Source organism: Plectropomus leopardus, chromosome 5 (assembly GCF_026936395.1).
Source record: "Plectropomus leopardus strain MGB_pleo_1.0 chromosome 5, ASM2693639v1, whole genome shotgun sequence".
NCBI classification, from domain to species: domain Eukaryota; kingdom Metazoa; phylum Chordata; class Actinopteri; order Perciformes; family Serranidae; genus Plectropomus; species Plectropomus leopardus.
Genome location: NC_142180.1, coordinates 7,830,057 through 7,851,835, shown reverse-complemented (window position 1 = coordinate 7,851,835; position 21,779 = coordinate 7,830,057). Strand labels below are relative to the sequence as shown.

General features: G+C 39.0%; 1 protein-coding gene across 1 annotated transcript; it reads left to right on the top strand.

Annotated features, from left to right (window-relative positions):
- Positions 1–1,228: 1,228 nt before the first annotated feature.
- Positions 1,229–21,492, top strand: LOC148189519 (thiamine transporter 2-like). The gene is made up of 3 exons (XM_088077318.1): positions 1,229–1,322; positions 16,390–16,748; positions 20,731–21,492. The coding sequence occupies exons 1-3, from the start codon at positions 1,229–1,231 to the stop codon at positions 21,490–21,492; spliced, it is 1,215 nt and encodes a 404-aa protein (XP_087933444.1).
- The last annotated feature ends 287 nt before the right edge of the window (positions 21,493–21,779 follow it).

Genomic DNA, 21,779 nt, shown 5'->3' with positions numbered 1-21,779 from the left:
TGAGTTTGTGAACTCAAAAAAAATGTGGCAACTGATTGCCTCACTTTTTTTGAGTTCTGCTAACTTATTCGGGTTTACAGTGCAGTGATAACGTCAGCCTTCTGGCATACTTAAATAAAGAAGATGAGAGGAAACAACGTGTCAGGTAAAACGCCTTTATATATTTAATTTTCCATTGTATTTGTATTCTCAAACAAATTGCCTTCTACTAGCACTATATATAGCTATATACTACTATATATATAGTTTAGGAACGCTACTGTACCATTGCTGCCATCGTTGTGTGATGTCAGATGAGCGAATTTTGGGTGAAGTCGGGCCAGATTTTTTTCTCCAACTTTCCAAGTCAGAGCTCCGACTTCAGTGGCCGTTCCAGCGCAGCGTAAGTCCTGGTTTTCAGTTTAGTCTTTGTTGGATCCTTGCTTTGGTTGTGTGATGTTCTGTTTTCTGTTTCTCTGGTCCGACCTAGAACAAAGATCTGTTTTAGTTGTCTGCAGTCCCACCTGCTTCACATTACATGACAGTACCAATATAAGGTTACTAACTGACAACCTTGGAGTGAAAACAGATGAAGAATGCAACACTCAGCAGATAGAACTTGGATGTACTTCATGCAGAATTATTCTACACAAATGTATCCGTAGGGAGTCAAGTGGCATAATACATACAACAATATAACATGAAATAATCTAACTTGTGATCATTATGCTTTAATAGACAGCAATGGATTATAAAATGGGAGAGACAAAAGGTCCCAATCTGTGGGCTTTCCTGCACTTCAGTTACCTAAAATCCACACCAGGTAATTGTAGCTGCATGAGTGTGAGTGTAATTCAGTTACTTCGGTCTGGTGCAATTTCCTCTCTTTTATAGCTCACTGCTTCTCCCTCGCTCTCTCACGCACACACTCAGAAACGCTCACTCCAAACTTATCTCCACATTCCAATGAGCACACACTAATTCACTTAAGGCTGACAAATCTTACAGCCATATGCAGCGCAAAACAGTCGGCTCAGCTCAGCTCTTTTGACCACTGCTGCGTCATTTTCCCACATGAGTTCATCAGTTCACCACTTAGAGGGGACCAAGCCTCCCCCGTGCATTATGTATGCCCTCACAGACCTAATTGAAACTGAAAATGTTATGTTCCACTCTGGTGCTCTCCTAATAAGCTGGCTCTCAGTAACCAGGCTTGTGAGGCAATTACAAACCAGAGCCATGAGTCGAGATGAATCTTAAAGCGGGGGTGGGCACAGTGGGTGTGAGTGACTGTGTGTTTATAGCGGGGGGTCCCAGCGAGCTGAGAGTGGCGCTGAAGAGAGGTGAAGCCTAACTGACTAACTAATTATAGATGTCTTTTTTGGCTTTGCCTTTATGCTTCACACTGTTCTGTCTGGAAGAGGGAACAGAGCCCTGGCAGATCAAACGAGATGCTCCGCTTCGTTGGCTCAGTTTTAAGGCCTCCAATCAGAAACAACTGGGCGCCAAGTGAGAGCAGCCAAGGTGGCATCCTTATCCAACAGTTTAAGGGGATGAAATTTAGGGTGTTTTCACGCTGGCAACTTCATCTGAATCTGGGAGAGGCTTGCTTAAAACACTAGTTAAAATAAACGCTTTTTCTGGAACAAGGAGGCACAAGTTTAGTTCCAGTCGAGGTGCGGAACGCTACATGTGCTGTCAGAATCCAATTATACTTTGCAGGAGTTTAAATCATGTCTGCATTTCAGAAGCAAAACAAAGTGCCCAAATACTGCTATCTTGTTCCCAGTTCTTCTTTGATTCTTCACGGACTTGACAACGTTTTTTTGAAAACTCATATCTTTAGGACGTCAGAATTTATCTTTGGCCACCTTCCGGAACAAACAACCCGAAAAATACAAGTCTCAAGCTCTCTTTTTTTCATGCTCTGCTAACTACTTATGCAAGTTTTTTGTGTGTGCAAGCATCTAGACATGGTTGGACTAAATTTTGTAGGTTTGTAGAAACGTTTGTTTCATGGAAAAAGTATGTTTAGTTTAAGCTGGTTATTCACTTTTGGTTGCTAATGGTAGGGCTGGGCAATATGGCTGAAAAAAACATTGCGATATTTTAACATGTTCTTATCCCAAGTTGTCACATATTGCCGCTTTGCAGTGGACTTTCATGTCTACTCATTACACTCTAAGTATCCTCCTGCATCTCCTCTTTATATTCTCGGATGCTGCTACAATGATGTCAACACAAGCGCATGTGCAGGTATCATCCACACCCACATTCTTGCCTGATGCCATCCAGCGGCATTACATATGGATGCGAAAGATGGCTTTTGGCACCAAAAGTACCGTCAAAGCAGCAGTATTTCTCCAGTTTGGAAAGAGAATAGGTTTTTAGGCTATATTACAATACACAATATTTATCTTGATTTTGACTCCTAACTCCTTTAAACTCCTGTAAACTACCAAAGAAACAAACTAATTCAATGAACTGAAGTTACAATATTGTTAAATAAAGTAGGTACGGTCATATAATTGAGCTAATGCACTGTTTTAATGAAGTTAAAAAAAATACTGTTTTAATAAAAATGAAAAAAAATATTGTAAGAATAAAGTTTAATGAAATACTGTTATAATAAAGTTAAATTAAGTACTGTTATAAGTACTGTTATATTTGGTTACAATTAAATGAATCAAAGCAGAACTACTGGTTCCTTCATTTTGAAGCACTCTCATCTCGAGTCAAAAGTGTTATTGTTTTTGCTGTGAACTTGCAGTTTCTGGTCAACAGTTGTCTTTGGCAGGTAGTGAAAAGTTAAATCAGTACTGTGGACCCTTTAAACATGAGGATTCGTTTATTGTAAGCTGGAAACAAACTAAAACTAGACTGATTCATATATTGATAATATTTGCAAGATGCACTGATGCAGTCTGAAGCCCTGCAGATCCAAAAACTTTACTCATCTGCTCAGACACTGCTCCCCAGGTTGAAGCAGTCTGTTTGGATAGAGGTGCACCCCCCACCCCCATCCCCCATGCAAGGGTGGTGTGCACCTGTCAATATTACTCATGTGGCTCCTCCTGCCAAAAGAGGCACCACTCTCATTTCCTGGCAATGCTGGTAAACAGCTGCCCTTTACTGACACCAACAGAGCGGAACAACAGTAAAGAAGTCAGAAAACAGACCAGCAGGGTTAAAGGTAGGGGTGACGATCGATCTCTGGACTCACACAAACAAACCCACAATGAAAATAGCCTTACAGTGAGCTCCAGACTTCCTATACTGTCCTCCATCCCCGTGACCAGGGACAGATCTTTTTGTATAAGCGAACATCTATTACTGTCTCCTGAAGCCAGAAACAAGAGAGCAGAGTTGGTCCGGCCTCCGCAGGTGTAAAGCTCCACAGAGAATTAATTAGAAAAGATGGAAAAGGTGGCTGAGGAAGTGCACAGGGGTATGGGTCTGTATTCTGGTTCAGAGCTGTTAGCGCAGCTGTAAGTGGTGCACAAGTTCAAACTAACATTTTACAAGTTCACAAAGTTCATAGCTACTTCCTCTCCTTGCCAGAGGAGCTCCTCAGTGTTGACAGCAGCGCAGATGCTCGTGTTCACAAGTCAAGAAGTCTCGCAGACGTGGCATAATGGGGATTTTGAAAGAGAGTTGAGTCGCTTTAATGGAGCAGTGAAGGTATAGGCCACATACACACACAGTAAACTGTGCCTTAGTATCTCTTCTCTTGAAAGGAACTGAGCTATGAGAAAAGTTGGAGTAGAGATGACATCTGAAAGCAGGCGAAGTTGGGGGATGCGCTGTCAACTTCTGTGGTGTGTTAGTGACTGGAGTACATCATAATCGTATATCCAAGAACACTGATATTCAATTTTTGTGTTTTTTTTCTCCGTTTTTTCAGAAAGCCTGTATAGCTTTGTTCATGGATTAAGCTGTCCCTATACGGACTCACCAGATTTAGACTGTGGCTATGAGCCTGCCATCGGCCGTCTATTTTGGCCAGCATTCACCTTCCCTTCCACTACCATGTTACCTTTTTTAAAATCCTGTTCAATACAGGAGACAACAGCAGCTTCAGAGCTAACAGCCCTTCAATCTGAAAATGCCAAATTTTGTTAAATATTTGGATCATGCAATAAGGCATATCTGTTTATTCTTTCAGTGAGTTGTTTGAAAGGTCTACAATGAGTTAAACGACTTGTGAACACACTTTGGAAAGCCCAGAGTCCGTTTTGGAAGACTCTCATGCCTGATGTTGATTGTTTTTTGACATGGCCAGTTAGAGTTGATTTGCCACATCTTTTTACTTTGGCAGTGGCATACACCATTGACAATGACTTCAACAATGTACAAATCCGTTCCACTTCAGATGAACTTCTTTGGTATTGTTGCAAAAATGTTCTGCAAGAGGCAAACACAACCAGTAAATCTTTTGTGGTATTAACGGGTCCAGCGAGCTCCAGAGCTACAGCATAGTCACGCTTCCCCTATCGGGGGACCAATTTTATTTTTTTATTTATTATATTATTATTAAATGATTTTTGTAATTTTTTTAAATAAAAGTTGAGTCACACATTCAACATAGTGTACATCCTTTACTGTTTTTGTTTTTGTTGTTGTTTTTTTGTTTTTTGCTGTGTTTTCTTTGACCTAGAATTTTGATGACAGAGCTTGCCTCGCCATGCAGAAATATTACACCAAAACAAGCTACCCCCAACACTATTTTGCAAGAGCACAATTGGTCCATCCTGGCCTAGCTTTCCAGTGTTTTGTACTGATTGTCATGATCCTGCATTTTTGTTAATATTCTGTTGTATTTTGTTTTAGGTTTTTCTGTTAGTGTTTTTCCTTGTTTCATGTACTCATTGTGGTCAATCTGTTCCCTGATTTATTTACTTCATGCCTTTTTCTGTTTCCTGCCTGTTTTGTGTCACACCAGTCTTACTTTAGCCTCGTTAGTTCCTCCTTGCTCCTGAGTTTTTCCTAGCCAGCTACACACATGTTCAGTTTTAGCCTCGTTAGTCTTTCTTTCTCCTCAGTTTCTCCCAGACAATCAGCTCCCTGCCTGTTCTTCAGCCTCATCATCTTATTCCCCTCACCTGAGCGTCTCCTCCTTTTTTCTCCACCTGCACTTCATTCCCTCATCAGTCTAGTGTGTATATAAGTCCTGGTTTTCAGTTTAGTCTTTGCTGCATCTTTGATGTGTTTGTGTGATGTTCAGTTACTGTGACCTTGGAGTACAGAGTGATCTTTTTGAGTTCCTATTGCCTTCCATTTCCTCTATTTGGGTCTACCTGCTCCGTATTACATGACGCTTACACTGTTCTTTTACCCTTTGAAACCCGAAGGGACTTTTTCTCATGCTGCTTTCAAAAGCCTTTCACAAGTATTTAAACCTTTGAACCATGAGCATATTGGTGTGTTTTCTTTCACATATTATGTGGGATAAAAGCCATGAGAAACTTGGAAAGAAATACTCCAGAAATTGCAAGAAATGAGTACATTAGAGTTATTTTTTAACAAGCTAGTGAAAAATGTCTATGGTAAAAAAAAAAGAGTTATTATTCAATAATATAATAAAATAATATAATTATAATATTAATAATCAATTAAAATTATCTTAGAAAATTATATTTTTAAACACTTTTTTATGGGGCATTTCCTTGATGTTCTTGTAACTTTCTTTTTTCTTTTTCAGCTAATTTTAAGGTAATTTTTTTGTATGTTGTAGTAATTAGTTTCTCAATTTTAAAGGGTTAAATAATGACACAAAGTTGCAGATAAAGTTGTGGGGTAACTCTCTGCTCAAATGTATCACAGATACAGACCCCAAGCTGGTTAACAGTCTGTGTGATGGTAATGAAGTGATATTACAAACTGTTTTTAGCTCACGCACACATATTGAGCTATCAAATTACGAGTACAGACCTTGTAAATGGGTACCAAAAATTCAAGCCCCAGGGGAACACTGATATCGGAAGCACTATCACTGCAGAAAACTGTTTTGACGAGTATAAAGTGAAAATTTCAATAACCAAACACTGGATATATAAACTGGTAGTTTCACCAGTTTTTTATGTAAAATAAATCATGTTTCTGAAATTATTAGTCTGGTCTTAAATGGCAAATGGGTGCTATGATTCAACAATATATTTTCTTTATCTATGTGAAGTGTTGAGTACCGACTGCAGTTCACAGAGAATTAATTGACTGTTTGCTAGTTTCAGATGGCCAATAATATAGCACTTATTCATAATGAGGTGCTGTCATTAAGCGAGAGCACCAACATGAGGGTAACTTGATCGGCAAGGTCATTAGGAGGTAGGATTTGGCACGCTACCTCTCTCAGATGAACGCATTAATAACATACAGCATGACAGTGTGACCTTAAAGTGAATTCCCCGCTTTCATTAGAATAATTAATGCCTAAATCTAGCTAGGGAGTGCAACTTCTTGTCAGCTACCTAAAATGCACTGTTGAATATTTTCCCCTGGACTTTTTCCTCTTCTCTTTCTTCTTTAATGTCTCTCATTAACATATAAGGCTTAATGGGAATGGCTGCAAATTGCACTGCCGATTAATAGAAAAGACACAAAGCGGCACATTTACTGGGAACACTGCCTAGAGGTTAAAATTAACAACCCGTGTTCCTAGAGATATCGAGTTTTATTAAGATTTGTTTTGTCTTTACGTATAAGGAAAGGTCAAATCTATCTGTCTGTCCTAAATGTTGCTTTTTTAACCCATCATGTAAGTTTGTTTGTTTGTCTGTTTTGCAGCCATTAAGTACCAGGATTCAAATCCTGCTTGAGCTTTTATGGCTCTCAGATTTCGCTCCCTAAATAACACACACAAAGTTCTGTTTCCTGTTTGGATGTGAGCCAAAAATAGAGAATCTCACAAAAGACACCACTGTACAGAATATGATTAGTTGATTGCGGAAAGAAGCACCCTGAAGGATCTGGATAAGAACTGTCAAACGGAGAGCTGAGTGGTGCTAGGGAGCCAAAAAAAAAGCAGCAGCAGAAAAAAAAAAATCCCACTACACCAAATAACTGTTAAGTTAATCCCCTCCTCCTCCATCTTATACTCCTCTCCCTCCTCCTCCGCTGCCACAATTACCCCTACAAATCTGGTTCTATTACTTTTAAGCAAGATTGGAGAGAATAAAAGGGAGAAATTAAGATGATAAAGGGTGGAGAGACAGAAACCGGAAGACTGGTGCTAAAAAGAAAGAAGTAGTGGAAAAGGAAAGTGTGAAATATTGTATGCACACACATTACGCATGCTTGCACTCCCACACACCCCCCACACAGGGAGCTAATGAAAAGTCACTCTATCCACAGCTAGCCTGAGCAGCCTATAAGGAATGAGAGTCAGAAAGACAGAAAAAGAGAACAAGAGGTTCTGGATATTGGATCGGGGCAAAAGAGGACAACTCTGACAAGATGTGGAGAGGGTGCTGATATGTCAGCTTTTATTTCCTTCCTCCTCCTGAAGCTCTCTCTGTCAGAACAGGATTCGTCTGGGAGGAGGGGAAGGAGGGGAGCCCAGTGAGGGGGACATTAGCCCTCCAGTGCTCACTAGAAGCCGCTGACACTCATCAGTCTAAGAGCCCTCCAGCTATGGCATGGCATCATCTTAGTGGTGACCTTGATTGATTGGCGCCAAAGACCTCCCATCCCTTCCAAACAAGCTCTAATGAGGTTTAATGCATAGCTTCTAATAGATATGTTCTAACTGGCGTGAATATTGCTATATTGCGGCATTTTTTTCCAATTCATTTATCTGTTTAGGACGTGTTAAAGTGACATTAAGTCATCTGTGACCTCTGAAGGACCAGGAGAAATTGCTCCAGAATGTGTCACTTCCTTCGCAGTGTCCACCCGTCTTAGCACTCTCTTCCTCTGGAACTTTGCTCAACAACGCTGTGAAATCGGCACAGCAAGGCCATTATTTTCTATGAGCTTCTCTTTTCTGTTTTTTCCAACATGTCCTGCAGCCAAATTTCAGCTTAAAGGTTTACCACAATATCATTTTGTATATCAATTACTCACCCATTTTTACCTCAAATACATGAAGAAACTGTTTCTCTAACATGCCTCGATGGTGAACGAAGAATCTAATAATTGAAGAATTCTCGATGAATTGCACTTAATGGGGTCCAGTCTACATTTAATAACAGCACAACCATTTACTAATGTGGAGTCGAACTGCATCTCTGCTCTGCTCTCTGTTATGTTCACATTTTAGAGAATGACATTAATATTTTCCGCATTAATGATGTTTTATTTGACCCACCTGCAACACATCAGCACATCCCTGTGTATGTGTAAGCAAGTAGAGTATACACTTGTTATGAACCCACCTATGAAGGCACATCTTATGTGAATAATGTACCCTTTGAAAAGCATGAAAATACTCACTGCATGTTACTATGAATTCCTGAAAAAAAAACTATTTTTCTTGTTTGCCTCCACCGTGAGTAAAGAATCCAAAAAAATTCTTGATGAATTCCAGTAAATGGAGTCTGTGGAGGGGAAAAACTAGAACAAAAGACCCGTGCACAAACTCTAACACAAGTTGTGCAGTATCATTTAAGTCTCAATTATACATGCTCAGTGCTTCCTAAACACATGCATTTTCACTAAAACCTGACATTTAAAACACTTCCACTTGAACATCTCACACAAAGATGAGTTCATAAACTGATGTATTGATATAGTTTTGCTGATGGCAAACCCTTTCACTCCAGTTCATCAAAAAATGTCTGTCTTTGGTTTCTTGAAACATGGATTCAATGTAACATAAACTGATAAACAGTGAGCTTTTTGTGGGCAAAGTTCACACCCGTCAGCCAAAAGTACATTTGCAGTTTAAAAAACATGGGCGCTAATCTGAAACTAGCAATGAAAGTTATGCTGTGCTGTGTACCACTTTGAACCTTGTATAAGATCAGGCACTTAGTGTTGTTTGCATACCAGTGTAGTCCCTAGCATCCTATGGAAAGTTTTTGCATATCTGATTTTTAAAGCATTGCTTTAGTAGTCTTTAAAGCAGTAGGTCCCATTCCAAAAGTGGGTCATGGGGCCACTCAGAATGGACTTGTGAACATGTCAAGTTTGTAAAAAACACACTTTCTTTTGAAGTATAGTGAATTTCTGGCACGGAGCTTTTATTTTGATGTGCCGATTCTGTTTATTCTTGCAATATGTTTTATGTCTTTCTGTTCTTAGCCAAAGTGCTGTTTACAGTTTGTGAAATGAAATTGAGTATGTGATAATTTATAAAATGCTAGGACCTTGAATTATTGACAAAGTATAAATCTGGACTAGTTTGGAACCACTGCTTTATTGTAGCCTACTCTCTACCAATGATGTAGAAAATGACTCAATTATATATTTAAGAAAAAGACAAAACAGTGTTGTGGCGCAGGACACTCGCTAACCTCTGCTGATAGTTTGGGCTTGCATGCTTTTCAAGGTGTTCCCTTGCCTTTGGAACACCCTTCTTCTGCAGTCTAGCATAGGCTTTAGCCACCATATGTAATGATGAAGAAAACCACCTCGTATACAATATGACTGCATGGACAGACAGCTTGTGTTGAAAAACAGAACAGCAAGTATGGCCAAGAGACTTGAGTTCTGAATGCCAGAAATTCCAGCTATCGTCTCTGTCACACACACCTGGAGATATTACTGTCATTTTGTGCGATGGGGCAGTGAAAACCTTCCTTGTTTCCCCTTTTAAATGTCACAGGGTTGGGTTCAGTGCTGACAGCCATAGGTCCACTCGCCTCAAATGTGAAGGGTTGATCGGAAGCAGCTCCTTGTGAGGGTTACAGTGCTTTTGACGTATTGATATTCAGTGACATTTGAATTCAAGTTTTTCGATTTCTGTTTTTTTCATTCATTGGAGTTGATTTCTACAGGCACTGGGACATAATGTTGCTATATTTCTTGACTTGTTTGGCTGTCCACAGTGAGTAATTAGCATTGCTATGGCAGTGTTTCCAGTGAAAACTGAGATCACCCATTTATGCATGCCATAAGAAAAATATCTCAGTTATTCAGCAGAGCTGCCAAAGACAGAGCTATACCAGAATGCATGATGAAAAAGGTTATTTTTCATTTTTCATCCGCCTGACGGGTAGACTGGAAAACAGGAACTTGCCCCTGTGACAAATTGGTTCTAGTGTACGATTCATATCTTTTCTGGTATTGATCATAGCGGCAATGTCCTGAAGCCTGGAGGTGTCCATCATTTTGTACATTCTCGTCAGAGTTGGGAGGATAATGTGGTTGTTTTCCACATACTATAGGTGAATACCATATCCTGTGAAATCCTGGATCTTTACAATATTTCTCAGTGTCGGGAAATGTTACCCTATGGTTGAGTGAACAAAATGTCAAAGGAGCTTAGCTGTAAGCCAACATCACAGTTCTCTATATGGTCTGAATTATATCTTCAGTACAAGCACATCAAGAGATCATAGCAGCTGTCAGCTACAGCTATGATCTATTGACTGCTCCAGCTTGTACTGCCAGTGCTATTAGTAATTTCTGCTACACATTTTGCCACTGTATAGACACACCAATAAGCCTAAAGATAATTCAAAGCATATGGAGACAAATATTCAGCAATCAAGCCCACATTCCAATTGAAGCACTCATCATCCAATTAGACAGGGAGCGGCAGATGGCCGCGTGGCAAGGACAGCTGGTTTTGAGGTTTTCACTGTTTGTCTGTCCATCAGTGTGTCAATCATGTGCTGCTCTTCCCGGAGCTCTCACAAGTTTGAGACTGTCAAAATTGTCAGGAATGTGTCATGAGCACCCCTGCATTACAGAGATGAGGAGTGATGCTGCGGGAGATGTGATGAAGCAAGAGCTCCATCTAGTGTGTTGGGTGTTGTTCATTAGGAGCAGCTTTTAGTGCTTCTGGCCCAAAGGCTTATACCTAAAAAAAAAAAAAAAAAACTTTAGCTGGATGATTACAGTGTGATGTTTTAACACTCTGTTCTCAATCTTACCACCAGACTGCACAAATCTGTGGGTGCAGTAAAGATTTGGATGCTTACCAATTCAATCCAGCGCATTGGAAGGAAATGCACTCTTTAATAAGGACTCACTTCATTAAAGCAGACCAGAACTGAAACACAATCATGGTTATAAAGGTTTCTGTTTTGTATAATACAGTGACATGTGGTCTGCTTTTCAGTATTTGACATGTAGTGAAAATCAGTTTAGGTTTAGGTTCATGTTAAGGTTAGAATTAAATACAGTTTATAGGAAAAAAGGCTGAAATACCAGCTGGGAAAATGGGTAACTGTCTTAGGGTCCCATCAATTTGGGCTCCAAAACATTATGGTTCACAGTGTATGACATGACTTGAACTTGAACTGAACATTTATCTGGTAATGTGAAACACTAAATTATTTCATAGCTAAGGCTGCTCTACCCAGGGCTGGGTTATCAGACAATGAGGCCCTGGGTAGCGAAACATAAACCCCTCCCATCTTTTATTGTGGTTTTGAATCTCTTTGTATTGGGGTTTCTTTTGGTACTTTTGGGTTTATTTCTTTTAGGTTATTTAGTGTCTTCTTTGGTCATTTTGTCTCACTTAGAGGAAATTTAGTTTCTTTATTATCAGAATCAGAATCAGAATCAGAATCATGTTTATTGGCCAAGTTCAACAAATGAGGAACAAGGGATTTTTTCCGGGTTGGCAATGCTCACAGTACAGGGGAGGGAAATAAGTTAGGGATAAGAAAAATAGAAAAAAAGACAGACATAGACATGTAATTGTATTTACAAAAGGAAGAGATAGGGAATATACACAAAATGTACAGTATGTAATTCAAAAATATATATACAGTTAGTGTTAGTCATTTTGTTTCTCTTTTTTGGTCATTCCGGGTCTCTTTTTGGTCTTTGGGTCTCTTTGAGTCAATTTAACTAACTTTTAGTTAGTCATTTTATGTCTCCCTTTTGGTCATTTTCTCTTTGTGGTTGTTTTGCCCCTTTTTATAGTTAATTTGAGCCTCCCTTTGAGCATCCCTTTTTGGAAATTTTGAATCTCTTCCTGGTCAATACATGTATATTTTATAGTGTTGAAACCTTGTAGGGACAGAACATTTTTATAACAGAACTCCCTAACTGATTAATTGAGCCATAAATCAGCAAATGACACTTTAGTAAGAATTCATTTTTGTTGACAACTATATCCAAATGTCACTGTCCAAATTAAGTAGTACCATATGTACGTTGTAGTCAGCCTGTTTTAAGGGGGGAAAAAAGAGTGTGTTAGTGATGTGGTATTGTATTTGTCTGCATTGTGTACCCCAGAAACTTGCTTCGGCCACCTTGTTATAAGTCCAACTCATTGTCCAGTGAAATCAACAACAACCATAATAGAGGGAGAAGAAAAACACACATACACACCGAACTTCCACGTCTTATCAGCTCGATGCAGTGGGAGTTCTGTTTTGCAGCCAAACCTCTGCATACATATGCTTATCTGAGCCTCGCAAACACCTCAATATACACCAACACTCCCTTGCCTCCTCCACCCCACCCACCAACACACACTCACTGTTTGTTTCAAAGTCAGGCTCCTGACTGCAGCAGCCTCATATGATGTGCCAGCGAGGAAGAAGAGAAAAAGGGAGGTTGCGGAAAGATGGGTTTGGTCTGTGAAGCGTTAGGAATCAATGCATCCGGGCTGCCTTTGAACGCTCACTATGTCAGATCCTGCAATTCAGATGCGATGACGAAGAAAAGATAAATAGGTTAATTGAAATATGAAGCGAGGGCAGAGACAGGAAATCGAATAACCCCAGTGCAATGCTGTATAGAACAAAATATGTAGCAAAAGATTCCCCTTTGACAAAGGTGAGATTTTCAAAAAGTATTTCTTGTCGAGCATGCTCTCATGTTCTATCTTTGCTGCGCTGTGACTGTGAGGTTTTTCGGAAAAGGTCGGTTGCGGGGCTAAACTCGGAATAAACTCCTTGTTCACAGCAGGGTCAACCAGGGCATTTCAGAGCTTACTCAACAAAGTGTCTATCTCAGCCCATGTTCAACCCCAAAATCTAATTCCAAATAGTTTCTTATGAGGCTTTTTTTTCTGGGGTGTTGGGGGTGACTCACAGGAATATAGTGCCATGAGCCTTTAGATGTCCTTCACCACACTGAGCTCCATTTGGTCCTACTGCGCACAGCAGGCAATTTCAGACATTTACCTGCCATTGCCTCCTACGGACCGGGCTCTGTTGGAGTCATCATGAGGCTGTCTAACACTATCTTTACCCGCAAATTTAGAGGAAGGAAGAGGAAATGGAAGATAGATACCTTTGATCATCACTTCAGTCCCAGTACAGACTGGTGAAGATTACAAAGAGAGAAGAAAATGAGTTAGTCTGGCGCCTCAAAATGAGAATGAGGTCCATCTCTGTCCGCTGTAAATTAATAGGAATAGGACTGCAGGTCAGAGATGATTAAGAGCGTAATGAGTCCGGCGAGTAGGATGAGGGTGTGCGATCCTGTGATCTTGGCGCAGCATCTTGCAGTCCTGTTGTGTTAATCTTAGTTTTTATGTCCAGAGTTTTTTTCATAATGAATATAGCTTTATTGTATAAGCTTAGAGTAGTGGGCCTGTTAAATGTAATCATTTTCATCTTAAAGTCTACATACCTCCATTACTTAAAAAACAAAATCAACACTGAGCTCATCATAAGCAAGTATGTGATTACAAAAAATATAGCCTTGTGTTACACATATGTCAATACACAGATAACATCTATAAAGGGCCCATGTGGGTATTAAATGGGCTGAAAATTGGCCCTAAATGGGATTGTCCATAGGTTACATATGGTCCCTATGCCAATTGCCCACGAGTGGGTTTATCCAAGTGTGTTAGGGCTACCTGGGTGTCACATGTTGATTTGACCTAAAATAATCTTGGAAACGGATTACCTTTAGAAAGAAAAATAAATAGAACTAAACCTAATTTTGTTTACTATATATGTAAGTGTTATGTATACTTAAAATTTAGCTGTATTTACTCATATTTGTGAAGTTGGTGCAACTTACAAACAAGTGAGATTATCTTTTTTTTCTTATGTGTTAGCAACTGCAGTAAGCCAAGTAAGTCTGACTTAACTTGATCATTACAATAAGGATTTGGGGTTCTGTTTTGTTAACATGTTGAAGCTAATACAAATATGACTGACTAGTTTGCAACCAGCACAATGCAGATGTAAAGCACAATAAACTTGGTTTACTGAAATTGCTCAGATTTAGACAGATTATTTTAATTAAAGTTGTCATTTTTAAGCTGCAACAACTTCATGCAAATTTTAAGTAAACACAATAAGATAAAAACTAAACACCAATCAAGATCAATTGCTATATTTACTTAATTTTTTAAGGAAATAAGTTTGTTTGTAAGGCCCAAAATCTTATCTGTGGCATCTTATCATGGGTAAACCCACCCAGTGCTGGGTAAAATGTTTTTGGGTTAATGTCCAGCTTGTCCTTATTGTTGCATTATTTTTTCTTCTTTATTGTATGGTAGAGCTCTTAAGCTATTAAGAAAAGTATCATATGAAGGGCTGAGACATTTGAATCAAATGTCAAAAATGACGCAGAAGGGAACTTATCAGAAAGTGTCCTCCATTACCACTATTAACTGAATATTGCTCCTACACTACCACTGTCAGTACACCTACTGATGATAATATCAGAATCAGAAATACTTTATTGATCCCTGGGGGTAAATTGTGTTTCATTAGAGTCACTCTGATGCCAAGCATAGAGAATTATAGCAAGTAGAAATGAATACCAGCACAAAGTATGTAAAAAATGTTTAAAAAATAGCAATACAGTTACATAAACAATTATCACTAGTATATAATTATTGAAAAAAAGTCTCTATAATGTGCTAAGTATGTAAAGTTTTAAAAAATCTAAAATGTAAAAGAAATACAGAAATAAACAATGTGCACTACGTGAATATATAAAATTATAAATAATGTGTTTAGTGTGTAAAACGTGTAAAATCTAAAATTGTGCTTTCTGTACCTATAAAACTAGTATGTAAGTTATACATATAAATGTGCAGGTGATGCTACAATGTACAACAGATATATTGTTGTGTGTATGTATAATGTGTTATACAACTAATCACTCCAATGTATGTTGACACATGGTTACTTATCCTGTGAGTCGTTGTCATAGTTATTATGAGCTTCGAATTGGTCTAATGATGTTAAATACCTCAACATCATGGATTCAGTATCACATTAATGAGAACACGAGCATGCCAGTGCCTGAAGATGATGGGGATTATCTTTCTATCTATGTGACCTTTTCTGCGGTTTCTACAGTGTGTACTAATAATAACAGCCTTTACATTGCTCAATACAATAAAAGTGAACCAACTGATAGTAAAACTACATTACAATTTCACTTTGACAGAGACTTTAAAGGTCAAATCGTGTGTCTCTGTATCTGCCTCCTCCAGCCACAGTCACTGAACATCGCATACTGTAAATCTGACAACATGAAGCTAGAAATGCCAAATATATGAATATGAATAATATTTCCTTGCCTGTGACCTTGATGTTGAGAATTAAGTAATGGAGACAGGCTGACAGTTTGAGCTGAGGCAGAGCTTTTCTGTTGACACCCCACTGGTGAGTCATAATTCGCCGTTGGATATTTTAAATTACAGACTACAATAATTCTCATCTCGGGAATGATTGCCTTGCTTATTTCTTTCCCTAAGTATTAAGAATTCAGTGCCAAGCTGCCACGCAAACTCCAAAACTGACCTTAAAGTTATGAACTTGTTACTTATGACGAGACAATATGCTGAGCATTATCTCATCAGATGAGCTACTCTGGGAAATTGGGTAAATTTAATTTAGAGCTGAGTGATATTTGTGAATGTGTCCAAGTCTGAACATAACTCTTATTCTTTATTTTTTGCAGCCTTGAGAAAAGTGCTTTGAGTATGTTGTAAAATGATGTTTTTTGTTATGTATTATTTTAGAGTTGAAACATTGTGTGCATCACTCATATTGTTTTGGACTCGTGTGGCTAATGGTGGCAGATGCTAAACAGGCAGACGGTGTGTGTACACAGTGTGTGTGTGGGGCAGCAAGGTGGTGTGTACACCTGCACTGAGACACACACTCATACATATTCCTCTGCTTGACTTCAACCCCTTCCTCAATATCTGCAGGAATGAGGGTGTTTTGTATAAAGACAGAGGCAGAGACAGTATTTATTATAACCTGCTGGAGCCCCAAGGGCTCACCACCTCATATTTCATCTTAATGTATCTTCACTCGCAGCCTCACTTTTTTTTCTTTTTTTTTTTTTCATGCTGTCTCGCCATAGCCAGAAAACCTTCAGAGGAGAGAAACAACAATGGCAAAGCAGGTGACTCGGTGTTCACAGTCAGTCTCACCTTGGCCTTATCTGGGGCTTCCATATCTCAACAGATTAAACTGCCTGAATTAGACTGCGCTCTCGCTGGACACAGTGAGATGTCCCCGGGGAGCCAGAGAGGAAAGATGGGCTTTTGCTGGAGCGGGGAGTGTGGCAACAGGCCTTGCTGGGCAGGCCATTATATGCCCGGTTGGGTGGGCCCCACCGTGCAGCTCTGCATCTATGGTTTCTGCTCCATGATGAGGCCTATAGAACCCTTCATGACAGAGTTCCTCACGGGAACTTACAAGAATCTCACCACGGAGCAGGTGAGGCCACTGAGCTATGAAATGAGATATGTGACTGCCGTACAATGATGGAAGCCATGGGTTATTAGATTTGCTCAGTTTTTTGTTTTAATATACAAAACATGAATAATGTAAATGCATGTAGACAAAGTTATGAATATAAAGTATGAATTGCAATAACGGATGCTCGGTTTCATGGTACATTTGTTCATGTATACTCAGAACTAGTTACTTCTATTTAACATGTTTCAAATGACAAATTTTTGGTAGCAAATTTGATGTGAAAGTAAATATAAAAATCTGTATAATTAAACACCATCATTCATGCCACTATGGCATGATAATATTGCTAATTTAGCACTTCAGTGGTACCCAGATGGCTGTGTGTTTGCATATTTTAAGCTGTCAGTCATTGTGTGGTGTAATTCACCAATTTAAACTTTATAAGATTTTGTTTTGATATGTAGCCTACTATATGTCATGGCTTTTTTAGCTTTCTTTTTGTCCTGTTGACCTTCTTTGGGGGGACAAAAGCACATTAGTGAGACAAATGTCTAAAGCATCACTCACAAGTCATCATATACCAATATAGAGGGGCAGAGAGAGAGGGGTGGTAGATGGGTCAAACAAACAGACTTTCACCCAGGAGACCACTAATGATGCTCAGCATATAAATAAAAGTTTAAGGAATGTTACGTAACTTAAGTCCACCCATCATGTACTTGTGTCATTTTGTACTTATTTTAAAACAAACAATAATATTTTTTTTTAAACCTCATCAAGTTTTGTTGCCTAAACCTAACTGTGTCATCACTGTTAACTGTGTGTTGTGTGTGCAACACAGATGCTAAAGGGTTCATAGACACACCAAAGGGTGCCTTCTGTGTTAGTGTCACATGCTACAGGCTGTGAGAAAGCATTTGATGACCTGAGATCAGAATCTGTTACTTCATTGCACGCCACAACATGAACTGTATTCTAGGGATTTGGCTAACTGAATAGACTTAATGCTTCTCTGGGCTACAGGGGAGTGAATTTGTATGGGGTTCTTCAAAGATGTTCACTTGGCTCTTTCGTTAAATTGTAATTATTTTTTACGAAACAATTTTTAGTAGAAGTGGGCCTGCGATCAATCAGGCATCTTGTGATGATGATCAAAAAAGGATGAGCAATTTGAGACTGATGTTCATCAGCTTCACAGTTACCCATAACACACCTCTCTGTGTAAATTCACAGAGGCATCTGCATGCATATTCAGAGAAATTCACAGGGCCAGCAATCCTGTGGCCTAAATCTTAATGAGATAATAAAAAAAAAAGTGTGAATTCTGTACTGAGGGTAATAGTACAGGAAAGATCAAGTTATATAAAGTATATAATTCATCCCCTGGGGACAATGAATACTCATAGCAAATTGCACTTGATTTTGACAGTAGCATTAAATTGATTTACAAGATATAGAAGATATTTTTTTTACAAAAATGTCAGTCAAGGTGGATGTATGAACTGATAGTGGTGCAGGAGGTCACTTATGTAAGTAGGATCCATCCTTTTGCAACCATGAATATCTGCGTCAAATTCCAATGAAATCCAGAAAGCCGGTCTTTCCCTCTACGGACCAAATAAAATGAAAGACTAACTGACAAACAGACATCGCTACCATCATCTTTTTGTCCCAAGGTGCAAATGTGTAAAATTCTCTTGGTTGTTAGACCACCAGTTTGAAGTAAAGCAATCACATGTTGAGTTAATCATTTAACATTTCATCTTTGAGGAGGGATTCTTGTTGTAATATTTATTACGCCTTTTTCATTATTCACCAACCTGTTATTTTCTCTCCATACTGTACATGAAAGAATAATGTAGAGCGGGAGGAAATTGATGTAACCAACAACTAGACTAACATCAGCCGAGCTGTCCTGTTTACATGAGTGCATTCAAAGCTTTCGGTGCAGACTGAGGAGAACAGGAGAGGCTCTGCAGTATCACGCCTCACATGGTGGCATTACAGAGAAACTAAATGGGGTCCTTCACACCTCTGCAATGACAATCACTTTGCGATGCATAGCACAAGGCAGGATGGGAGCCACTTTGTTCACACAAATTATGGCAGGTACACTCAAGGTGTACTCATTTCATGCTCAACCGTGTATGATGCAAATTACCTTTTCAACTTGTGGTCCTGAGTGGCTTTTGAGATCTCATTCGAAGTTGTAGAGATTAACAAAGTTTGTGAACAAAGCATAGAGCCCACAAATTCAATTTCCTGTTCCAGTCATTCCAACAAAATAAACAGGGCACTAGAGTGACTCAATAAAAACAACAGTTTTTGCTCTAAGTACATATTTTAGTTTTTAAGGGAGGACTACTTCTTACTTGATATATTTCTGTTTTTACTTAAGGGCACATTTAGACGAAACACTTATCAAAACAAATTTGTGCCTTATTTTTGCACAGAATGGCTACTCTAATGTTTCTGCAGTCTATGTTTATTCATCACAAACAGGCAGTGTCTTTTCTATACAGACTTCAGTTGTAGCTGTGGCTCTACAGGTAAGTCTGATATCCAAACTTACCTGGTTTGGCAGTGTTTAATCATTGTTAAGAAAGTTATATTAACTGTCTTCTTATATTGCTTTGATGAGGACAAAACTAACTATCTAAAGTAATGCCAGTGCACCAAAGGTAAAGAGGAAGGTTTGAAATCATAATAAAACTAAGAAAATCATAGATGGGCTCCAAAGTAATTAGGATCAAATGAATCGACTTCAAATTTTTATTTCAATTTGCAATCTTTAACATTCACTTAAGATTTAAAATTGCGCAGGAATGGCAGACCCTGCCATTTAAAATCAAATTAAAGTAATTACTAAATGTAAAGATGTTGGCTATTCAAGAACAAATGCCAATCATAACATATCATAATGGGGTTCCGTTGGATGAAGATCTTAATGATTATAATTTAAAATTCAATCCAGTAAATAAAATATGGCAGAGCTGAAACTTTACCTGGTTAGGATTCCTTCAGTGTTCTTTGTTCAGAAGGTTTTTCACCTAGACCCAAAGTATACACATAGTTCTCCTGCTCTCCAAAACAACAGACCAGTTGAGTTAAACCAGTAAAAACACGGAATAAAGCAATTTTACATTACAAATCAGTGATTTTCTGACGCTGTTTGGCATTTCAGAGACAGGCAGTTAGCCCAGCACCTGCGAATGTGTGCTCACTTTTTTTTTTCTCTGACATCAAGGAGGTTTTTTATTAGGAGTAGTGTAATCCATTGAGGGATCTTCCTCTCCAAAACAAATGGATCTGGTGATTTGAATTGGTAAAATAGTGAATAAAGCAGTTTCACATTTGCAAAACTTTTGTTTTTCTTATGCTGTTCAGCTAAACATGCAGGGCCTACGATATAAACTGCTGATTATAAGGTTACAAAAACACAACAATTCTTATTTTCAGGTGATTATACACTAAAGAAAACATATAAACTACATTCAGTTTCTGACCATATATCCCTTAAATCCTAAACACTAACCCAATAAGTAATAGCACACATTTGGAACACCAACTGGCTGCTGCCATCCAAATACATTGTTTTGTTATTCAGGAGCTGATTGAGATGTAGACTGCAGATTTGAAATCCTGCTCCTGCCAAAAACACCCATCTCTGAATATTAGTTCAGTCAAGGCCAAAATGAAACAACAACAAAAAAAATTAATTGGAACAGCAATTTAAGAGACACATTTTTACTTTAAGGAACCAGGCTTTCAAGCTGCAGCCATTGTGTTTATTTGCATAATATTGAAATGCATCAACTTGTCATATGAGTCTCGATCCTGCTGCTTTCTCTTCCATCATGTAAAAGCAGAATTTTTTTTTCATCAACAATAAAGGTGAAATTGGTGTGCTGCTGTAATTTCACAGATTGTCCTGCAATCATCAGTTAGGAATCATTTTCTCCCAAAAAAAATTAGGTCTCTTTGTGCCTTCCATGTACAGGTGACTCGACAGGTGTTTCCTGTGTGGGCTTATTCCAACCTGTTTCTCCTCATCCCGGTCCTCCTGGTGACAGACTTCCTCAGGTACAAGCCTGTAATCATCCTCCAGGGGCTCAGCTATGTCACAATGTTGCTGTTGCTACTACTTGGCTCGGGGGTCTGCTCGGCTCAGTTGGCCTTCTTCATCTACAGCATTGCCATGGCGACAGATTTGGGCTACTTCTCCTACATTTACAGCTTGGTGCAGCCCAGCTACTATCAGAGAGTGACCAGTTATGTCAAAGGGGCCATACTGATAGGCTACGCTGTGGGCGCCCTTCTGGCTCAACTGCTGGTGTTTTTGGGGGTGTCCTTGTATTGCTTAGCTGCTGTGACTCTCGCCTCTGTCTCCATAGCACTGATAACCTCCTTTTTCCTGCCCATGCCTAAGACTAGTTTATATTTTAAGGGAACATATTCTGAACAACAGCCTAGCTCCAGTGAGGACTCTCACAACTCAGAAAACCAAGACTTTTTCATGTGGGTGAAAATCAAGACGGTTGCCATGCGTGTTGAGAGGATGTTCAGAGGGTTCCTATTGGACTGTAAGAAATGTTATTCTTCCGTGGCTGTATTCTTCTTCTGTATATGGGCAGCTGCAGGGAAGTGTGGCTTTTACCAAGTTGCAGGGTATGTCCAGGTCCTCTGGGCAGATCAGGAGCCCCAAAACTTCACAGCCTACAATGGAGTGGTGGACGGCTTCAGCACATTGGCAGGTAACTAATGCATCATTATTAGTGCAACTTCAAACTGCTTTAACATTAATTATACATAGTAATGCATCAATAATTATTAAATCACATAATAATTAACAATAACAGGCTATAGTGGTTGCCTGGCCAAGAAATTATCCGACACATAACTCTCAATAAAGCCTCAACATTTGATTTTTGCACTCCAGGTTTGGTATGTATTGAACAAATGGGACACAATCTGTTAATTATTGAGCCTCACAGGTGGATTTTGTGATGTTTTTACAGAGCCAGACTTGCTATTTTCTCCTGTCTCCAG